The sequence below is a fragment of the Eretmochelys imbricata genome, chromosome 3, assembly GCF_965152235.1.
Source record: "Eretmochelys imbricata isolate rEreImb1 chromosome 3, rEreImb1.hap1, whole genome shotgun sequence".
Classification (NCBI taxonomy): Eukaryota; Metazoa; Chordata; order Testudines; family Cheloniidae; genus Eretmochelys; species Eretmochelys imbricata.
Genome location: NC_135574.1, coordinates 50,298,727 through 50,320,138, shown reverse-complemented (window position 1 = coordinate 50,320,138; position 21,412 = coordinate 50,298,727). Strand labels below are relative to the sequence as shown.

At 41.1% G+C, this 21,412-nt stretch overlaps 1 protein-coding gene across 1 annotated transcript in view; it reads right to left on the bottom strand.

Moving 5' to 3' along the window:
• Positions 1–21,412, bottom strand: part of LOC144262011 (isoaspartyl peptidase/L-asparaginase-like) — a 225,861-nt gene that overhangs the window by 21,172 nt on the left and 183,277 nt on the right. The window contains exon 5 of the mRNA XM_077811604.1: positions 3,358–3,468. Coding sequence (XP_077667730.1) covers positions 3,358–3,468 — 111 coding nt within the window. The remainder of the gene's footprint in view (positions 1–3,357; positions 3,469–21,412) is intronic.

Here is a 21,412-nt window from a genome sequence, read left to right as displayed (position 1 = left end):
TTTAAATTATTTTAGATTTATTAGAGCCATCTAATATGCTAGTCTATAATGTTATAGAGAAACAAGAGAAGTATATATATTGATTGATGGTTATTTTTTAATATGTGCAATATGTTTTTTTAACAAATAAATGCAGTACCATGAGGTTAGCCCAGCTAGAAATGTGTGAACAAATAATTTTTGGTCCACCAGCAGTTCTGAAAAATCAGCAACAAGTCAGGTCAAACTGAATCCCAAATATTTTGGAATTCTCAGTTAATTGAAAATGCTAGAAAAGTTTCATTTCAGCTCAAATGAAATGTTTTGTTTCACACAAAATATTTTGTGTCAGGTTTTTTTTAATAAAAACAAAGGAAATAAAGGGCTAGATTCATAAAACAAGAGGAGGTGGTAATGCCCCCTCATTCCCCCCAACCTTTGTACCAATTAGCCCAATGGTTAGGACACTCACCTAGGATGCAAGACACCCAGGCACAAGTCCCTGCTCCAGGGCAGGAATTTGAACCTGGATCACCTGCAGTCAAAAGAAATGAAGGATTAGATTCACAAAACTGGTCTGGAGTTAGGGACTTGTATCCAAGTCTCCCCGCCATCTGAGTGCCTTAACCACCAGGAGATTGGCTATTCTGAAGTGGGTTGCTCTCAGTCTCTCCTGCCAAAGCAGTTCCACTTCATATAAAATACTTCAATCATCATTGAATAGCCGCAAGAATACCTCTATTGGCTGGTGGTTAAGGCATGTGCCTGGGAGTGGGGAGACCTATGTTGAAGTCCCAGAGCAGTGATTCAAAGCATCTCAAGTGAGCACCTTAACCACTTGCCTATTGGGTGTGAGGCTGGCATTATCACCAGTGGTTTTGTGAATGTTTCCTTAATCTCCTCATAAATCTATCCCAAATAATCAAAATGGTTCATTTTGATACTGTAAAAATGGTTCATTTGAAACTGGCAGAAAAACAAGATGTTCAGGCCAAAAGCGTTCACCAGAATCAACCCAAATTTGCTGACTGTTTTGGTCAACCCAAATCTGCCTTCTTTGGTAACAAAAAAGATTAATCCAAAAAAATTCGCCCAGCTCTAATACCAGCTTTCCTGCAATGCAAATACCCAGCTTGAATTCACCTGAAATTGGATCCTCTTTCCTATTTACTTTTAAATATGGTAAACAATGCAATAGTCTTTAAGGAATATGCTATTGATAGGAGAGAATAAAATTCATCATTTGGAAAAACAGTCTATTAATGCTGTTTTCTTTTTCAGAAGAACTTCATTTCACAGTTTCTCAGCAGCTCTCAGAGTGCTTGATCAGTTCAAAAACAGGCAAAGTTAATTAATGATTTCAATTTCAAAGCACCTTTGATTAACTGAAGCCAGTACATAGGGAGGCAAACTACTTTTCATTAATGATTCTTTTTATCGTTTCTATTATAAAATGCCTCTAATTGACAGCACATATTTTCAAAACAGCCTGTAATATTAGATTAGAAAACTAATGCTCTTCACATCTGGGTACATGAGCAAAAATAATTAAATTTAATAATAATGAATAAAAAAAAAACCTTACAGTAATTCATCATGCTGCTACTGTCGCATGAGCAGTGAAGTCTGAGTGGGTGCCAAATTAAAAAATGAATCCATAAAAATATGCCAATTACTATAACTGTAATAAAATTCCAATCCCTGTTCAAGTGAATGTGAACCATAATAATCATTCTGAATCTCAGTGGGGCCTTTGGAATTTGCATTTCAAAATTGCCCCCAAACATACAATAGACAAGAGTAGTGATGTATATTAACTTTAGAGATCATATACAGCACAACAAGCCAAGTAAAATAGTGGCTGTCAAGGTTCCTTCCCTACTCTGAACTCTAGGGTACAGATGTGGTGACCTGCATGAAAGACCCCCTAAGCTTATTCTTACCAGTTTAGGTTAAAAACTTCCCCAAGGTACAAACTTTGCCTTGTCCTTGAACCCTATGCTGCCACCACCAAGCGTGTTAAACAAAGAACAGGGAAAGAGCCCACTTGGAGACATCTTCCCCCAAAACATCCCCTCAAGCCCTACGCCCCCTTTCCTGGGGAAGGCTTGATAAAAATCCCACCCAGTTTGTACAGGTGAACACAGACCCAAATCCTTGGATCTTAAGAACAATGAAAAAGCAATCAGGTTCTTAAAAGAAGAATTTTAATTAAAGAAAAGGTAAAAGAATCACCTCTGTAAAATCAGGATAGTAAATACCTTACAGGTAATCAGATTCAAAACATAGAGAATCCCTCTAGGCAAAATCTTAAGTTACAAAAAGACACAAAAACAGGAATATACATTCCATTCAGCACAGCGTATTTTACCAGCCATTTAACAAAAGGAAATCTAACGCATTTCTAGCTAGATTACTTACTAACTTTACAGAAGTTCTGAGTCTGCGTTCCTGATCTGTTCCAGGCAAAAGCATCACCCAGACAGGCAAACCCTCTGTTTCCCCCCACTCCAGATTTGAAAGTATCTTGTCTCCTCATTGGTCATTTTGGTCAGGTGCCAGTGAGCTTATCTTAGCTTCTTAACCCTTTACAGGTGAAAGGGTTTTGCCTCTGGTCAGGAGGGATTTTATAGCACTGTATACAGAAAGGTGATTACCCTTCCCTTTATTTTTATGACAGGCCCAGACTCATTCATTTTTTTTACAAGATATTGTAGACAAGCCTAAATTGCAGTAAGTGGGGAGATCAATCTAAGTTACACAACATCAGCTACATGAATAACATAGCTGAAGTCAACGTACTTAGATCTACTTACCGTGGAGTCTACACTACGCGATGTCGACTGGGGACTCTCTCCCTTCGACTCCCCTTGCGCTTCTTATTCAGGTGGAGTTCAGGAGTCGACGGGAGAATGATTGGCGGTTGACCCGCTAAATTGACCGCTGATGCATCAATCGCTGCATGTCGAACCCCCGGGAAGTGTAGACAAGCCCTTAGTGTTCCTACACTTATTATGCTGTTTCCTAAATTTAATCAATGGTCTCAAAATACTTTGCATATTTTTCCCCAAATCATTATTTGTATACTGAAAGCTTCTGAAGGCACATACGTATGATTCTGATTATTTAAGCATCCAGCATTCTTCTCAGTTTTGTATACAGTGTCATTTGTCAAGCTTAGGAAATAGGGTTAAGAGTAAACAGAGAACTCTGTATGTTCAGAAGTTTTTAAAGTGTCCTCTTACACATCTTTTACTGCAAACAAACTTCCCTTTCATCAGTTAAGAATCGATTGTTACTTGTTACAGCCAAGAAGAGTATTGTATAAATGTCATTTAAGCAATGCAGATGCATTCATCAATGTGAGGGTCATCTTACCTTGTTCCATATGAAAGAGGATAAGCCTTGCGAGAGTGACTTTCATGATGGACTCTCCATGACCAGTTGCAGAGACAGCACCAACAAGGTTGTCAGCATAGCCACCTGAACCTGTTTACAAACAGTATGTAAATAATATGGACCAGTATAATCTGCTTGGCAATTTTGGCACAAATGTTTGTAAACAAAGCAAATTTACTCTCAGTCATTGTCACAAGAAAAGCTTTGAAATACTTTACATTTACTATTTTGCACTGCACAGCCCCTAAAATAAAATAGGAACTTACCATTTAAGGCCTAAAAACCCTGAAGCAAGCAGATACTTTTGATGGCTCGGTTTCCCACAGCCACTGTACTTCAATGGGACTCCTTACTTTGGTAAGGACTACTCAGATGAGTCGGGGTTTCAAGGAGTGGGACCTAAGAGCTGCTAACATTTCAGAAGCATCCAAAACAAAATATAAGTCTCCTTCAGGGCAACTAGTTCTTTAATATAAGTGAATTATTCAAATGTGAATTTCACAGGACCCTTCTGATCTCCATTTATCTCTCCAGAACCCCACCACCACCATTTTGGCTGATACTTGACTCTGTTCCTCGGGCACTGGTAAGTGATATAATTTCCCTTACTAATTCCCCATCAGAGTGCACAGTTTGAAAAAGGATAGCAATTACATTTAATGCACATTTCATTCTCAGAACCTATTTGCAGAAGAACATTACAGAAGTAATTAATGTGCTTTGTCGTGGGAGGAGTCAAAGAAAATGTTCCCCCAGCACCCAAATGTAGTCACAGCTCATTCCATTATTTGGGAGCTCATTGATAAACCTTTCCTACATGTCTGTAGCCAACCATGGACTGCACTGTCAGTGAATTTCAGGAGTGAATTTGACTCTTTATGAATAGTGCTTCTCTTTTTCACAGCAGAAGCCTTGACATCTTTCCTGAATCTGTTGCTTTTCCTCCCCCTCCCCTTGCAAAAACCATATCTTAGTATTCTCCTGGCACACCAGTGAGGCAGTCTAGAAATAATTTGTCTTTTTCCCTAAAACAAAAGTTTTCTGCAGACATTTTGCTTTCCTCAGCAGTATGAATGTGTTTTCTGAAAATATCATGTAAAGAGAAAAAAGACTTACATAGGCAACGCTGCCACAAGACTCATAAAGTAAATGACTTTTATTGTATGAATGGAAGTCTAATCAATTGGCCAAATTTATCAACAGGCCTCATATATACACTCACAAAATTTGCAAGTGCATCCTTTTGCATTCACTAAGACCTGCATTTGTGTGCTTAACTTACGCATATGCAAATGAAATTCAATCTGAGAAGAAATATGCAAACAGCGGCATCTGAAAATCTATGGGCACATATAGGGAGGCTGGTTGAAAATATGGCCTTAAATATTCATTTAATAATTAAAACTATCAAAGAATGTTCATTTAAGATAAAGGTAATATTGAACTGAAGAGATTTTCCAACTTACAAGATATATATTTTTAAAAAGCTAAGTTTGTTTCCCTTGCTTTAAGAAAATCATTATTATCTAGAAGGGAATATAAAACGATATTGTCAATAGGGTGACCAGATGTCCCGATTTTATAGGGACATTCCCGATTTTTGGCTCTTTTTCTTATATTGGCTCCTATTACCTCCCCACCCCCTGTCCTGATTTTTTACACTTGCTGTCTGGTCACCCTAATTGTCCATGTGTTAATTACAGTGTCAGAATAGCCCTGGATATCAGACAGTTGCTGATGATGGCTATAAGATTTCTGGAATATAAATACAAGGCATATCAGCTCATTTCATTACTCCTTTATATGAGCTATCTAGTGCTGCTAGCCACTGGAAGCGTTAATGATTTTTCATAATTTATGTAAATCCCCAACTGTGATTTTTCCATGTATTATAGATGCAAAATATTTCTTTTCTTTCAAGTAGTCAAAAGTTCTTATTTTCCAAGAAAATGTTATTTTAGCTACTTGATGGCTTATATGGAATGACATGGTGATATCAGTCCAATTCCTTGCAGACAGATATTCACATCAAAATGTCACCGTAATACACTGTGTTTTTGCAAATGCTTTTGCACATGCTTAGTATTAGATATGTAACTACTGCTATTGAAGTCAATAGAACACATGTGAGTAAAGTCAGGCCATATGTAAGTGTTTGATGGACTGGAGCTGTAGTTAGTAACCTTTTTGCCAGTATCAATAGCAAGTCCAAAACCAGAATGAGCATGAAGACTGAGGTCTCATCTCTTACTGGGTGGCCCCTGAGTCAGGGTGGAGAGACTTTGACAAGGAAGTCTGGAGAAATTTGCAGTGAGATTGCCTGTGCTGTACTTCATCTGCAGTTAAATAGAGCGCACGGCAGTCAAACTGGCACCTTTCTTAAGCAATATATTCACTCCATTCACTCGAAAATATTACAAAGACTCAGAAGAACATGAATTCTGCACTCTTGGAAAGGATGGATTTCTGTGATAAGCAGCTTTTTGTAGTGCTAGTCAAGGGACCTGACAAGAAGATGATTGTGTGCGTGACTGTAAACTGCAAGATGATGATGCTTTCTTGACAAGAAAAAAGTGAGCAGTAATACATGTGAGAGAAAGCTCTTGAAGCCTATGACCAAAAGCTGCAGAGTCTCAGGAATCATAGAATCATAGAATATCGGGGTTGGAAGGGACCTCAGGAGGTCATCTAATCCAACCCCCTGCTGAAAGCAGGACCAATCCCCAATTAAATCATCCCAGCCAGGACTTTGTCAAGCCTGACCTTAAAAACTTCTAAGGAAGGAGATTTTACCACCTCAAATCCCATTACCTACAGTGCCTAACACATTCCAGTATTTCACCACCCTCCTAGTGAAAAAGTTTTTCCTAATATCCAACCTAAACCTCCCCCACTGCAACTTGAGACCATTACTCCTTGTCCTGTCATCTGGTATCACTGAGAATAGTCTAGAACCATCCTCTTTGGAACCACCTCTCAGGTAGTTGAAAGCAGCTATCAAATCCCCCCTCATTCTTCTCTTCTGCAGACTAAACAATCCCAGTTCCCTCAGCCTCTCCTCATGAGTCATGTGTTCCAGACACCTAATCATTTTTGTTGCCCTCCGCTGGACTCTCTCCAATTTTTCCACATCCTTCTTGTAGTGTGGGGCCCAAAACTGGACACAATACTCCAGATGAGGCCTCACCAATGTCGAATAGAGGGGAATGATCACATCCCTCGATCTGCTGGCTATGCCCCTACGTATACATCCCACAGTGCCATTGGCCTTCTTGGCAACAAGGGCACACTGTTGACTCATATCCAGCTTCTCATCCACTGTCACCCCTAGGTCCTTTTCCGCAGAACTGCTGCCTAGCCATTCGGTCCCTAGTCTGTAGTGGTGCAGTGGATTCTTCCATCCTAAGTGCAGGATCCTGCACTTATCCTTGTTGAACCTCATCAGATTTCTTTTGGCCCAATCCTCCAATTTGTCTAGGTCCCTCTGTATCCTATCCCTACCTGCCACCATATCTACCACTCCTCCTAGTTTAGTGTCATCTGCAAACTTGCTGAGAGTGCAATCCACACCATCCTCCAGATCATTTATGAAGATATTGAACAAAACCGGCCCCAGGACCGACCCTTGGAGCACTCCACTTGATACCGGCTGCCATCTAGACATGGAGCCACTACCCGTTGATCACTACCCGTTGAGCCCAACAATCTAGCCAACTTTCTACCCACCTTATAGTGCATTCATCCAGCCCATACTTCTTTAACTTTCTGACAAGAATACTGTGGGAGACTGTGTCAAAAGCTTTGCTAAAGTCAAGAATCCACTGCTTTCCCTTCATCCACAGAACCAGTAATCTCATCATAGAAGGCGATTAGATTAGGAGATGTAGGTGAATTGACTGGGAAGGAAAAACTTGACTTTCTTAATCATGTACTGTAGATGGCACAATTTTGAAACTAGTTCAGAAAACAAAAGTACCTTAATACGTGTCTCAGTATGCAGAAACAGGGATTTTGGCAGAGAATGGACATAAAAGGACTCATAAATACTAGATACACAGGTCATTAGAGCATGAGGAGAGCTGGACAGCTAAGCCATAGGTGCTGACTTCTACTGGCGCCGGTGGGTGCTCGAACCTGCTCTGCCCCGGCCCTGCCCCGACTCCACCCCTGCCCTACCCGTCCCGCCCCCATTCCAACCCCTTCCCCAAAGTCCCCACCCCCTCCCTGCCCCTATTGTGACTCCTTCCCCAAATCCCCACCCTGGCCCCACCTCTTCTCCACCTCCTTCCCTGAGCGTGCCACATTCCTGCTCCTCCCCCCTCCCAGAGCTTGCTACAGCTGTTTGACGGTGGCAAGTGCTGGGAGGTAGGTAGAGGAGCCGGAACATGGCACACTCAGGGCAGGAGGAGGTGGTGAGGTGAGGTGGAGCTTGGCTGCCGGTGGGTGCAGAGCACCCACTAATTTTTCCCTGTAGGTGCTCCACCGCTGGAGCACCCATGGAGTCGGTGCCTATGAGCTGAGCATCAATCATTATGCTGAAGACCAGAATCTAGGTCAAATCCCATTACCTACAGTGCCTAAGAACACAGTGAATAGCTTTGTAAAACCTTTACTTTGCTAGAATTTATGGATAAGCAGACAAAAGTATTCTGCTCTGTATAAGGAGCTTAATTTAAGGCTACATCTATACTATGATCTAGGAATGTGATTCCCTTGCTCCCTACACATACTTGTGGTAGCTCTCATTGAGCTAGCATGACTATAAATAGCAGTGTAGCCATGGTAGCACAGATTGGAGAAACTCCAGAGAAGAGCAACAAAAATGATTAAAGGTCTAGAAAACGTGACCTACAAGGAAAGATTGAAAAAAATTGGCTTGTTTAGTCTGGAGAAGAAAAGATTGAGGGTGGATGTGATAACAGTCTTCAAGTACACAAAATGTTGTTATAAAGAGGAGGGTAATAAATTGTTCTGCTTAACCACTGAGGACAGCACAAGAAGTAATGGGCTTAAATTGCAGCAAGGAAGACATTAGGAAAAACTTCCTAACTGTAGGGATAGTTAAGTACTGGAACAAATTACCACAAGAGGCTGTGGAATCTGTGTTATGGTCTAAGACAAACACCTGTCAAGGATGGTCTTAATAGTACTTAGTCCTGCCTCAGTGCAGGGGACTGGACTAGATGACCTATCGAGGTTCCTTCCAGTCCTATATTTCTGCAATTCTATAGCAGTAACAGAGGCATAGCTTAGCTGTGCTGAATATGTACTCATCAGTTTCATGCATGTTTGGGTATTGCATGGAGAAGGCATGCATCTGCTCCCACCACTGATGCTACCCTGGCTACACTGCTATTTATACTCATGCTACCTTAATGATAGCTACCATGAGTATATGTATACATAAGCACCAATTATTCCATGGGTGCTCCAGGGCTGGAGCACCCACAGAAAAAAAAATAGTGGGTGTTCAGCACCAACTGGCAACCCTGCGGATCACCACCTCCCCTTCCCCCCCAACTCCTCCCACCTGCTGTCAGCCCCACCGATCAGCTCTTTCCCCTCCCTCCCAGCGCCTCCTGCCCGCTGCAATCAGCTGTTCAGCGGCATGCAGGGGGCGCTGGGCATGGGTACCAGGTTTGTATAATTTTTGGTGGTGGGAGGATGACAGACTAAATAAGCGCAGTTACCTCAGCCTCTCCTCATAAGTCATATGCCCCAGCCCCCTAATCATGCCCTCCGCTGGACTCTCTTCAATTTGTCCACATCCTTTCTGTAGTGGGGGGTCCAAAACTGGACACAGTACTCCAGATGTGGCCTCACCAGTGCTGAATAGAGGGGAATGATCACCTACCTCGATCTGCTGGCAATGCTCCTACTAATGCAACCCAATATGCCATTTTGGCAAAAAGGACACACGGTTGACTCATATCCAGCTTCTCGTCGACTGTAATCCCCAGGTCCTTTTCTGGAGAAGTCGGTCCCCAGCCTGTAGCAATGCATGTGATTCTTCCGTCCTATGTGCAGGATTTTTGCACTTGTCCTTGTTGAACCTCATCAGATTTCTTTTGGCCCAATCCTCCAATTTGTCTAGGTCACTCGGCGCCCTATCCCTACCCTCCAGTGTCTCTACCTCTCCCCTCAGCTTAGTGCCATCCGTGAACTTGCTGAGGGTGCAATCCATCCCATCATCCAGATCATTAATGAAGATGTTAAACAAAACTGGCCCTAGGAGAGACCTATGGGGCACTCCGCTTGATACCAGCTGCCAACTAGACATTGAGCCATTGACCACTACCTGTTGAGCCCAACGATCTAGCCAGCTTTCTATCCATCTTATAGTCCATTCATCCAATCCATATAAAAAGGCTCTTTTTAACTTGCTGGCAAGAATACCGTGGGAGACTGTGTCAAAAGATTTACTAAAGTCAAGATATATCATGTCCACCACTCTCCCCATATCCACAGTGCCAGTTATCTCATCACAGAAGGCAATGAGGTTGGTCAGGCATGACTTGACCTTGGTGAATCCATGTTGACTGTTCCTGATCACCTTCTTCAGGGCCATCTTACAAAGCCCTGGCTGGGATGATTTAGTTGGGGTTGGTCCTGCTTTGAGCAAGGGGTTGGACTAGATGACCTCCTGAGGTCTCTTCCAACCCTAATCTTCTATGATTCTTTGAATGTGTGTATGTGAGCAGGGGAATCACACCCCTAGCTCATGGCATAGATGTAGCCTCAGATGAAAAAACAAATCAGAAAAGGAACCCTATGACTGTTTGAGACATACATCTTGATGAAGAGCAGCAGCAGTATGAAATACATGCACGTGAAAGATTTCTACTTGGTTACAAACAAAAAAAAAATTGGAAAAAGTTTTGTGAATACAGAGTGACTCAAAAGATATTTAAGATAAATATATGTAGACAATTAATGCAGCAAAAAGCATTTGCTTGATGGAAAGTGAATTGAAGAAGATCCATTAAAGTCAAATCACCTGCTACTGTTGATGTTTCTTAAGAAAAGGGATGCCTGTGGGAGTTTTGCCTGCATGAGATGTGCAGGAATAACCCCAATATGTTGATATTAGTTGACAAAGACTACTAATTTCATAGCCAACGTTTAAAATTGTAGAAGCAATCCTACCAGACGCAAGCAGAAGTAACATGATCACTTATTATTGAATCTGGTCAGTTAAATCTGACCACAGATTTCCACAGTAAGAAAAAAATGTAAGAGTACAAGAACATTAAATTGATAAAATAGTTATTTTCACGTAACACAGTTAATTCCCAACAAAAACCAGCCAGTGTGCCACTGTATGATGGTGATATTAATGTGTATTAAAGCAGTGCTTCAGAATCCCAGTCATGGAACAGAACTCCATTGTGCTAGCCGCTTTACAAACACAAAACAAAAGATGGTCCCTGACTCAAAGTGTTTACAATATAAGAGGGAAGATTCTGAATTCCAAGATTGCTATATCCTAGAAGATGTAAATTGATAACAAAGTGATTCATTGTGCCAGAGTGGAACATTGAAAGAACATTATTGTGAACTGTCATAGGGCCAGATTGCGTATACTCACAATCACAGTCCTATAATAGAAATTGCAAGGGAAGTGAAGAGGAGAAGGAAGGACCCTGAATCCTCTCCACTTCTCTGCAGCTAAAGAACACAGCCTGAAGACTTCTGATGAGAACAGCACTTTCCTGGCACTCTTGGAACCCCTGGACCAGATCCTCAGGTGTTATAAATCAGCATCCTTCCATTGGCTTCAGATGAGCCGCAGTGATTTACCCCAGCTGGGGATCTGGTCCATTAAGCCTGCCCCAGTCACAAAGGATTCAGGTACTCCTACTGAGGCAATTCATCTTTCTGCTGCCCTGTACTCTGCCAGAGGAGTCATAAAGACACAGTTTTGTCCATAAGGGGAATAAATGGGTGTTACCTGAACCTCCATGTAAACCAGCAGAAGTTGGCCAATTGGCAGCCCCTACGCCCTGATCCTTCAGGGACCTTAGGTCCTTGCATTAACATGGAAAAGTCACCAAGGCTGTGAAATAATAGGAGGGATTTCTGTACTGTAGTTGCACAGTTAAATACACTGTCCATCTGCTACAGTGGTTTAATACAAATAGTGTGTAGGCTTTCTTAGTGACTTCAGATCATGGAAATACTAAGAACAATTAATTGTGTACTTTGCATATTATTGTTACCCTTCATAGCTCTCAGACTTTGAACTTGAATTTTGCTAGTTTAATTCCTCCCCAAATTACATTAATATGTATGTGTGTTTGAAATGCTGAAAACCTATTGAACATAGTGTTCATCAGAGCAAAATGTTTAAGAGCTTTTCTTTAAATAAAAGACCAAAAAACACGAACATTGTTAAATAAGTCTTTAAGAGGAATGGGAACTGATGTACAAAATCTCAGCAATTAAAATACGATTAAATTTAGTATGATGTAGACTAAACTGTCTCACAATAAGACTGGGCTTAACTAAGGTTGAACGAAAAATGTTATTTGTCCAACCAAGTAAACTTCCCACTCTGTAGTTAACCTGCCTCCAACCCCAACTTTACATTTGAGATCAGTGTTAATACTGCTGCCATTGATTCATCTGACTTTTATTAAGGATATGTCTACACAGCAAAGAAAAACTCGCAGCTGGCTCTAGGACCCTGTGGGGTGGGAGGATTCCAGAGCTCAAGCTCCAGCCCGAGCCCTGAAGTCTACACAATAAAACAGACCCGCAGCCCGAGCACCCTGAGCCGGAGACAGGTGTCACAGGCCAGCCATGTTTTTTTCTTTGATGTGTAGACACACCCTAAGAGGATATGTTCTTGGGTTCCCATGGGTCTGTTGCCAATGCTTCTCTATCATTATTCCCATCTGTCAGCTCAGTAGTGATGATGAGCCCAAATGTAGTCTTTTTACCGGCTTCAAGGCTCTGTTCATCTTTAAACCTTTTTGTTCTATGTCATTCTTCACTGTGTCTATTCAACTCAGCCTCTGTCTTCCTCTGTTTCTAATTCCTGCCATGTCGGTATGTAGCGTCAGGTATGGTATCCTTTCCAGGTCCATTCTTGATATCTGTCCAAATCATTGCAGTTATCTTTATTGAATCTTCTGTAAGTATTATTTCTTGCCTTAGCCATTGCTTTTCTATATACTTGTGTATAGTTTGTTAATGCAGGATTCAAGCTGGGCAACTATTCTCTTCAAACTAAGCACAAAACCTCAGTCAAGGTAAAAATCACCAGGGCTACATTCACCAGGCAATGCAGGTCCATGCATAGGGCCCTGTCTCATTGAGTCACATGATCTCATTTGAATCTCAGCTTTCAATTAAAAAAAAAACCTAAACAAAAATATTTAAAAACAAGAACTAAGTGAAACCATTGCATTGATGTGTGCCTAAGTCTTCAGGCAGCCTGAAATAATAACTCTGAGATGTGAAATGCCCCATCCATCTTCATGGGTTGTTAATTCTAAACTTCACTGCAATGGCTGTGATGAACACAGCCTCGTGCAAGAGTCTCAGTTCAGGCAGTCTGGGTCTCACCTTGACCCGCACAACAATGGGTTCAAATCAAATGAGCAAGAAAAAGGCAGATTCTACAAACATAACATAAAAGGCCCTTGATCCTCAGAGCTTTCATTTCCATTTACCTCCCACAGGCACTTTAAGGTGGTTACTCGTTTCTCAGAGGGAAGGAGACTGGCTGGCTGGCTTGCTGGCTGAGAGTTGTTACTCCTTAGCCATTCCAACCTCTTCTGCACCTTCTTTTTCTTCTGGGGTTTTGTGGTGCAATAAACTCACTTCTTGAATCTATGACTGGCATTCACTGGATTTCATAGATAGCTTTTTTAATTGGGCTCCATTTTCCTTCTATTCTGGCCAGGTGTTGCAAAGAAAATGTTGTTACTCTAAGGCTTCTGAGTTTTCCATATAAATATTTCCTTTCATGGATATCAATATCTCCTAGTCCTGACAATTCCATAGGAGACTATTTATCATTTCCTGGTCTTTACATGTTTCACATAGTCCAACCTTATGTTTCTTTACTATAAATAGATTCCTACAGTTCTCACCATTCCTTCCTTAGCTCATTTTTTATTAAAGGTTTAAATTCCAGTTTGCTTAAGAGGAACTCTAGGTCAACTTGTTCAGGCTAAATAGCATTTTTTGCCTCCTTGTTTGCCAATTCATTGTCAGCTATTCCTACATGTGCTGGGATCCATGCTGTTATTACAGTAACATCCAGTTGTGCCAATTAGGTTGTTAGCAATAATATTACATTAAGTATTTTGTTTCTGCTGTCAGACTTGCCATTGTATAGTGCCTGAAGCCCTGATAAGGCATCAGACAGGATGGCCATGGCAGCTGGCTGCACATCTAAGGCCCAAGTTGTCCCAGCAATATCCCTGTTAGCTCAGCTGTAAAGATAGACATAAAGTTACTTAGCCTTATGACTTACTTTGAGTCTGAATGCGAGCACACAGAAAGCTGTTCCTACTCTACTCATTCCTTCCTCTTCTGAACCATCAGTATACATTTAAAAATCATGTACCCACTTATTTCTGTCCCTTCTCTTCCTGTTCCTCTCTTTTTATAGTTGGGCTTGCCCTCATTAGTTACTGCAGGTGTTGGTGTTTCTCTCCATAATTGGCATTTCTCACAGCTGAACTGGGGCTTGGCTAGTTTGACTGTCTGCAGGCAGGGAAGGACCTTAACCTTTGCATGCTTGGGTTTTTTATGGTGTTTGTAGACGCTACTGACATCACTCCCCTAACAGATTCTATGGGAGGGGATCCTTGCTCTGCCATCATAGCTCTGTTTGGGTGGTGTGGATAGGGCCACCTCATATACTGCTAACTTTGATTGGGTGGGTGGGTATTCAATCTTTCTTCCTCCAAGATGGACTCCAGCCCACCTGAAGACAGAGAGTGATGGTCCAGGCAGAGGGGAAGCTCCACCGTACCCAGAGATGACCCAGCCAGTCCAGCAGATGTCTCTTGTGTGGGTAGCTCTTGACTCCATGGAGACGTGGGGCCATAGCACAGAGGAGAGAGTCACATAGGAGACAGGTTTATGCAGGTATAGCTAGCGTCCTGGATTGCTTTAATCTAGCTCTGAAAATCACCCATTTACAGAGGGTCAGTCCTAGGCCTGTGGGAGTTAATTGGACATAGAGGCCTTTTGTTGACCCTTTGCACAGAGGTAAATTTCACCCTCCATGTAGAATACAATTCACTGTTCACAGATGTCATTTTAGGAATAAGTAGTTAATTACAAAGCTGAAACTTTCTCCTGAATTCTTACTTGATGATCAAAAATCTGATTCTATGAGGTTAAGGGAAGATAATGAATATTAACTAATTCAAATAAACTACAAGAAAATTTAGGAAGCCTTGAATTTAAATTTGACCAGAATACAAATGGGAAACATTTATTTTCCTGTGAAACTGCCATTTAAAGTTTGCAGTCTTGTTGTAGTCATGTTGGTGCCAGGATATGAGCGAGACAAGGTGGGTGAGGTAATACCTTTTATTGCACCAACTTCTGTTCATCAGGCAAGTTTTCAAGCTCCACAGAGCTCTTCTTCAGAACTCGAAAATTTGTCTCTTTCATCAACAGAAGTAGGTCCAATAAAAAATATTACCTCACCCATCTGGTCTCTCTCATGATCATTAATACCTTAAAGTGGTCAGAGCCTTGGTTTTACATCACATTCAAAAGAGTATCATGCCCCCTAACACCACACATAGATATTGTTCTATACCTCACTGAATCAGACGTAAGGGAATCACCCAAACCACTTCTTAAAGCATCTTGATGGTCCAAGTCTCCTTTGCAAATATCAGACCTAATCCTGTTTAGTTTATAAGATCTGACAAAATTACCGAGTTTCATTTGTCATATGTGGCACTGTCAGCAGAGACATCTGTGATCAATGAGGGAGATACCTGTTTATGTTTATAAATATTATATGATCATTATTCTTTTATTGTTATTGTATTGCTGGCTATTAAGTACCAAAGGGTTAAGTCCTGCAAGGACTAGCTGTACTTACATTTAGAAAATAGTCTATGATTTAAGAAAAGTGCTATTGTCAACACTAGACCTGAGCAAATAATTGAATTTTCTGTGGCTGAGCGGAAGAATTTGAAAAAATATTGTTTTGTTTCTAAACCTGATTTTCTTTTTTGGGGTGTGTGTCTCAGAATGAAGTATTAACAGTTCATTCTGAAAATGCTGAAACGAACCTTTCTAACTTTTCCTAAAAAAATTTCCATCGTTTTTTATTCAGACAAAAGTATTTACTGAATTTGACTCAAATTTTGGAATAGTTTTGGTCATGCCAAAATTGCATCTTTTCTCAAATAAACTACTAAACTGAAAAAATTCACCTAGCTCTAGTCAGTACTCAGTCAGACAATCCAGCTGTCATTACCTCTGAAGTTTCACCTCCACTCAGCTCTGGCTGGTCATGCCAGGGGAGTGGGAAGATACTGATGGGACACTAAAACAGAGTCTGGTTCTGATAAAAGCAGCCTGAAAAATAAAGAGAAGAGACTCTGGGAGAAACAGAGAGTGGTTGTGGAGAAACACAAGCTGATTCTCTGGTTCTGAAGTGGTGTCTGAGCTAAGTTAAACACTGATTAACCTAGCAAGGAAAGCCTAAGTTTAGGTATAACAGAATGTGTTTGGGTTTCTAATGTTTTAACAGTTTCTCTCTACTTGTTAAATGTCTATGAACCAATAAGCCATTCTTGTTTTTGAAGAAGTGTTGATCTGATAAAATACATGGGCCAGGCAAGATTTTCAGAGGACCTCAGCTCCCATCTAGGCACCTAAATGAAGTGGTTAGATTTTCAAATATGCTCAGCAGCCAGCAGCTCCCCTTTTAAACAATGGGAGGTGCCGTACACTGAGCAGTTTTGTAAATCTGACCATTTCATTTGGGTGTCTAGAGGACAGCTGAGCTTTTCGGAAGATGTGGCAATACAGGAACAAGTTTCATGATCATATGGTTTGGGAGTGATCAGGGCCTATTAATGCTATGTTTAGAATTATAGAAACAAAAGTATATTTATTGTTTCCACATTAAATACATCATACATTAATCAATGGAGTAAACTATTAATATCCATTTTGTCTTCATTATCCTCTGCCAAATATATTTATATTCTTTCTCTCTTTCACACACACACACACACACATTTTTTCATTACTGTTTTATTGTTACTGTGGCACTTGTTTATATTTTTGCACAGCATCCTTTTAATATGAATTCTTCTTATGATGAATTTCACCGTAATGCAGGGGGCCTAAACTGTCACTTGTGTCACTGACACAAGTTAAAGGCCATGTTTAGAAAGGGCTCAAGAGATTCAGAGGACCTTGTGTGGGACCTCTGCAATAGGTGAATTTCACCCCTTTGGAACATATCCTGCCCCTAGCAACCTGCTCAAGTAGCTGGGCTAGGCACTTGGCAGATGTATGGGGTTCTGAGAAGAAATCCTACCTCAGGCTGTAGAGCCATGCAAGGCTCAACACCAAATAGGGGTACACATTTGGCATTGTCTGCCCAATCTAGTCACCCTTCCCATCTCCAGTGTAACTCCATGGCCACAAAAGAGTAGACTAGATTTGCCCAATATTTCAAAGAGTATTTACTACATAACTGTAGAACAGGGGAACATACTCCAAGTTTTCATTTATGAAAATTACTTAATGTTTTCCTGGGCCTGTCAGTGATTATCCTAGGTATATATTTTGTTCTCTTATCATAAAATGTGAACACTGCATAGTTATAAAATGTAGTAAACAACACAATAGGCATATCTGAAGATCTTGCACTGTTTTAAGTCTTTTCCTCCCAGTAACTATCTTCCATTACTATCTCTGACTGTTTTACTTTCTAAGTTAAATTTAGGGACAGGAGCGTGTCATTTTTACTGGTGTGTTAAGTTGACACACTTATTGATAGTGTTATAAAATAAGAAGAATAGTAAAATAATAGGTAAGTGGAACACACTCAAATCCTTTACTAAATAACAATGCTATTTCTATAGGGCTCCTCTGATGGAGATTTACTTCTGCCTTACAGGCCAGATCCAAACCTCATTCTAGCCTGTGGAAAGGCTCTCAGTGACTCAGTGACTTTGATGGTCTTTCAATTGGGGCTTTTGTGCAGAAGTTACAGCAGTACTTCACTGCTGCTGGAAGACAGAGTTTTGAATGTCTGGTGCCCTATTTCTTCATAGTGACTCTTCTGCCATTACAAACCAGCAGGAGCCCTGTATTATGATTTCTACAGTTCTCTAGCTGAGTTTTGTGCTTTAAAAATAACATTTTTTTTCTCCCTAACATTTCTCAGAATTATTTGCAGTTTCCTTTGGGGTGGAACTTTTGGTTTTGGCAGTATGCTTTTTCTTAAATTATGAGGCCCTTTCAGGCAGTTCTGCTTCATCTGACTTTTTTCCCCATTGCTGTACCTCTGGCCTTTCCCGCCCTTGGCCCAGCAAGCATCTTTTTTATTCTTTATCCCTTTGTGTGCCTTTTAAAGCTATTTCTGTACTTGTCTTGCCGTGGTATATTTTCGACCAGTAAATGCTCTTTCAAGATATACCTTTGTGACTGGCAAAACAATTCCTTCCAAAGCAGTCCCCTGGAAATCAAATGTCAGCCTGATAATTTCTATAGTGGACATAAATATGTTGACTGACATATGCCCAGGAAAGAAAAAACCTAGAAATCTAGAAATCAATCTTTTGAGACTATCAACTTTGAAATTTCATTCCAATTAGCCCAATTTGTCAAGAAATTCTGATCGATATTTGAATGCCTCAGAGTGGATGGATTTTTCTAGTCTATTTTTCATACAGTACAGGCCACGATTATTTGTCTTTTCAAAAATTTAATGAAAGAGAATCCAAGCTTTCCCAATCCTAAGTATGCATAAACATTTATCACAGCTACACTTATAGCTCAGAGAATTGTGCATCACAGTTACTTTAGAACCCTTTTTGTCCTCTTTGAGTTCACCCTCAGCTGACAAGCCTGGCTCCCTGCACCTCCCTCTGGGTGAAATCAAGGGGTACAATCGCTCTCAGACTGGACCCCTGGGTTGCAGCCCCCTGTTTCCCAATCATGTTTAGCTAAGAGGTCCAACTGATTTTGGCACTGGTAAGCCTTTTGCTCTGGGAGCCTGTGACAATGACTGATGAGTGACTTAAAAAAACAGCTTCTTTAAAACAAAGGTAGATAGCACACAGCTTAGAAGGCTAACACAAAGAATCCTACACACAGTCCCTTACCTAGCTATTAATCTTTCCTCACAAGGATTTGCAAGTTCCTGTCTGCTGAGCTAAGCCCTGTCTGGGAGACGCAGACTGTCTGGCTTGCAGCATGCGCTCTCTGTTGTGTGTCTCAGTCAATCTGTGTGTAAGCCTCAGTCTGCTGACAAGCACCGGCTGCATTTTGACAGCTAGTTTGCTGTGGTTTTATACAAATATTATGATTTCATTGAACTAAAAATGTAACATTAAAAATACACGTCTGAATTTGCATCACCGTTTTTTTTCCTTTTAGTAGTTTCAGAAGTGAGATAACTAAAAGGTATTGCCCTACTCTCAGTTTTTGAAAACACTTATTCTTTCTTCCTACACAGTGACAATTGCAATAGACTTTCTATGATCTTAGTCAGTATATAGTTTTAGTTAACTATGCATTACAGTTCGCTTCCTCTAAGCCATTGGTTATCAAAGCCGGTCTGCCGCTTGTTCAGGGAAAGCCCAGGGCAGGCCGGACCGCTTTGTTTACCTGCCGCGTCCGCAGGTTCTGCCGATCGCAGCTCCCACTGGCCAAGGTTCGCCGCTCCAGGCCAATGGGGGAACAGCGAACTGCGGCCAGTGGGAGCCGCGATCGGCCGAACCTGCGGACGCGGCAGGTAAAGAAACTGGTCCGGCCCACCAGGGGCTTTTCCTGAACAAGCGGCAGACCAGCTTTGAGAACCACTGCTCTAAGCCCCCATGCTAAATATTAAAATACACTGAAACAACAGAGAACATAAGAATAGCCATAATGGGTTAGACCAAAGGTCCAGCTATCCCAGTATCCTGTCTTCTGACAGTGACCAATGCCAGGTGCTTTAGAGGGAATGAACAGAACAGGCAATCATTGAGTGATCCATCCCCTGTTGCACGTTCCCAGCTTTTGGAAAACAGAGGCTAAGGACACAATCCCTGCTTGCCCTGGCTAATAGCCATTGATGGACCCATCCTCCATGAATTTATCTATTTCTTTTTTTAACCTTGTTATAGCCTTGGCCTTCACAACGTAGAATCATAGAGTCATAGAATATCAGGGTTGGAAGAGACCCCAGGAGGTCATCTAGTCCAACCCCCTGTTCAAAGCAGGACAAACCCTCTGGCAAAGAGTTCCACAGGTTGACTGTACATTGTGTGAAGAAATACTTCCTTTTGTTTGTTTTAAACCTGCTGCCTATTAATTTCATTTTGTGACCCCTAGTTCTTGTGTTATGAGAAGGAGTAAATAACACTTCCTTATTTACTTTCTCCACACAGTCATGATTTTATAGACTTGTATCATATCCCCCTTAGTCGTCTCATTTTCAGGCTGAAAAGTCCCAGTCTTATTAATCTCTCCTCATGTGTAAACTGTTCCATACCCTTAATGATTATTGTTGCCCTTCTCTGTACCTTTTCCAAAACCAATATATCTTTTTTTGAGATGGGGCAACCACATCTGCACGCAGTATTCAAGATGTGGGTGTACCATAGGGTTATATAGACTAGTAACAAACCGCAAAGATTCATTATTCCCCTGTAGCAACCCAATAAAATATTAATCACGCCTAAACCAGGAGTATACAGTTCAGCCAATCCAAGGTCAAAATGTTCAGAGTGGTATTGCCATCCCCTTTTTGTTACTCAGCTTCTTCCCCATCAGCTGTAATTTATTGTGATCCCCTAAATACATTAATCCCAGAACACATTTATAAGCTAAGTTGTTCGTGGCAATATTATTTTCTGAATCTGTTAAACAACTGAAATTTAAACACCATGGTACAGGTAAGAAATTTAAAACCAGAGGTGTCAGTTGCTGAAAGAGGGTGCCCGGTTCACATCCTGAGTAAAATTTCCATATGAAGTACATTCCTTGTATTTCAAGGGGATATAAACTTTCTCTTTCACATCTGGTAAGGTCTTCAGGTCTAATCCCTCACTGCTGTAAATGTGTATTTCAATAAATATTCAGTCTGAATATACAAATGTTTAAAAGCATGATCTGTTCAGCTCAGTGTGGCCCAGATTCTTTGCTGTAACTAGCCTGCACTGAGCACAGCAGATAAAGGAAGACATGCCAGAGCCAATTATAGTTCTCTCTCTCTCTGCCCTGCCCTGAGTTCAAGTTAGAGAAGCATGGAGCTGAGCTCACTGTCACCAGTGAGCAAATAAGAAATTATAACTAATAAAAGTGTCACCACAATTTTAAAAAAAACGAGGAGTACTTGTGGCACCTTAGAGACGAACAAATTTATTTGAGCATAAGCTTTCATGGGCTAAAACCCACTTCATTGGATGCATGCCATGGAAAATACAGTAGGAAGATATATATACAAGGAGAACATGAAAAAATGGGTGTTGCCATACCAACTGTAACAAGACTAATCAATTAAGGTGGGCTATTATCATCAGGAGAATCATAGAATCATAGAATATCAGGGTTGGAAGGGACCTCAGGAGGTCATCTTGTCCAACCCCCTGCTCAAAGCAGGACCAATCCCCAACTAAATCATCCCAGCCAGGGCTTTGTCAAGCCTGACTTTAAAAATATCTAAAGAAGGAGATTCCACCACCTCCCTAGGTAACGCATTCCAGTGTTTCACCACCCTCCTAGTGAAAAAGTTTTTCCTAATATCCAACCTAAACCTCCCCCACTGCAACTTGAGACCATTACTCCTTGTTCTGTCATCAGCTACCACTGAGAACAGTCT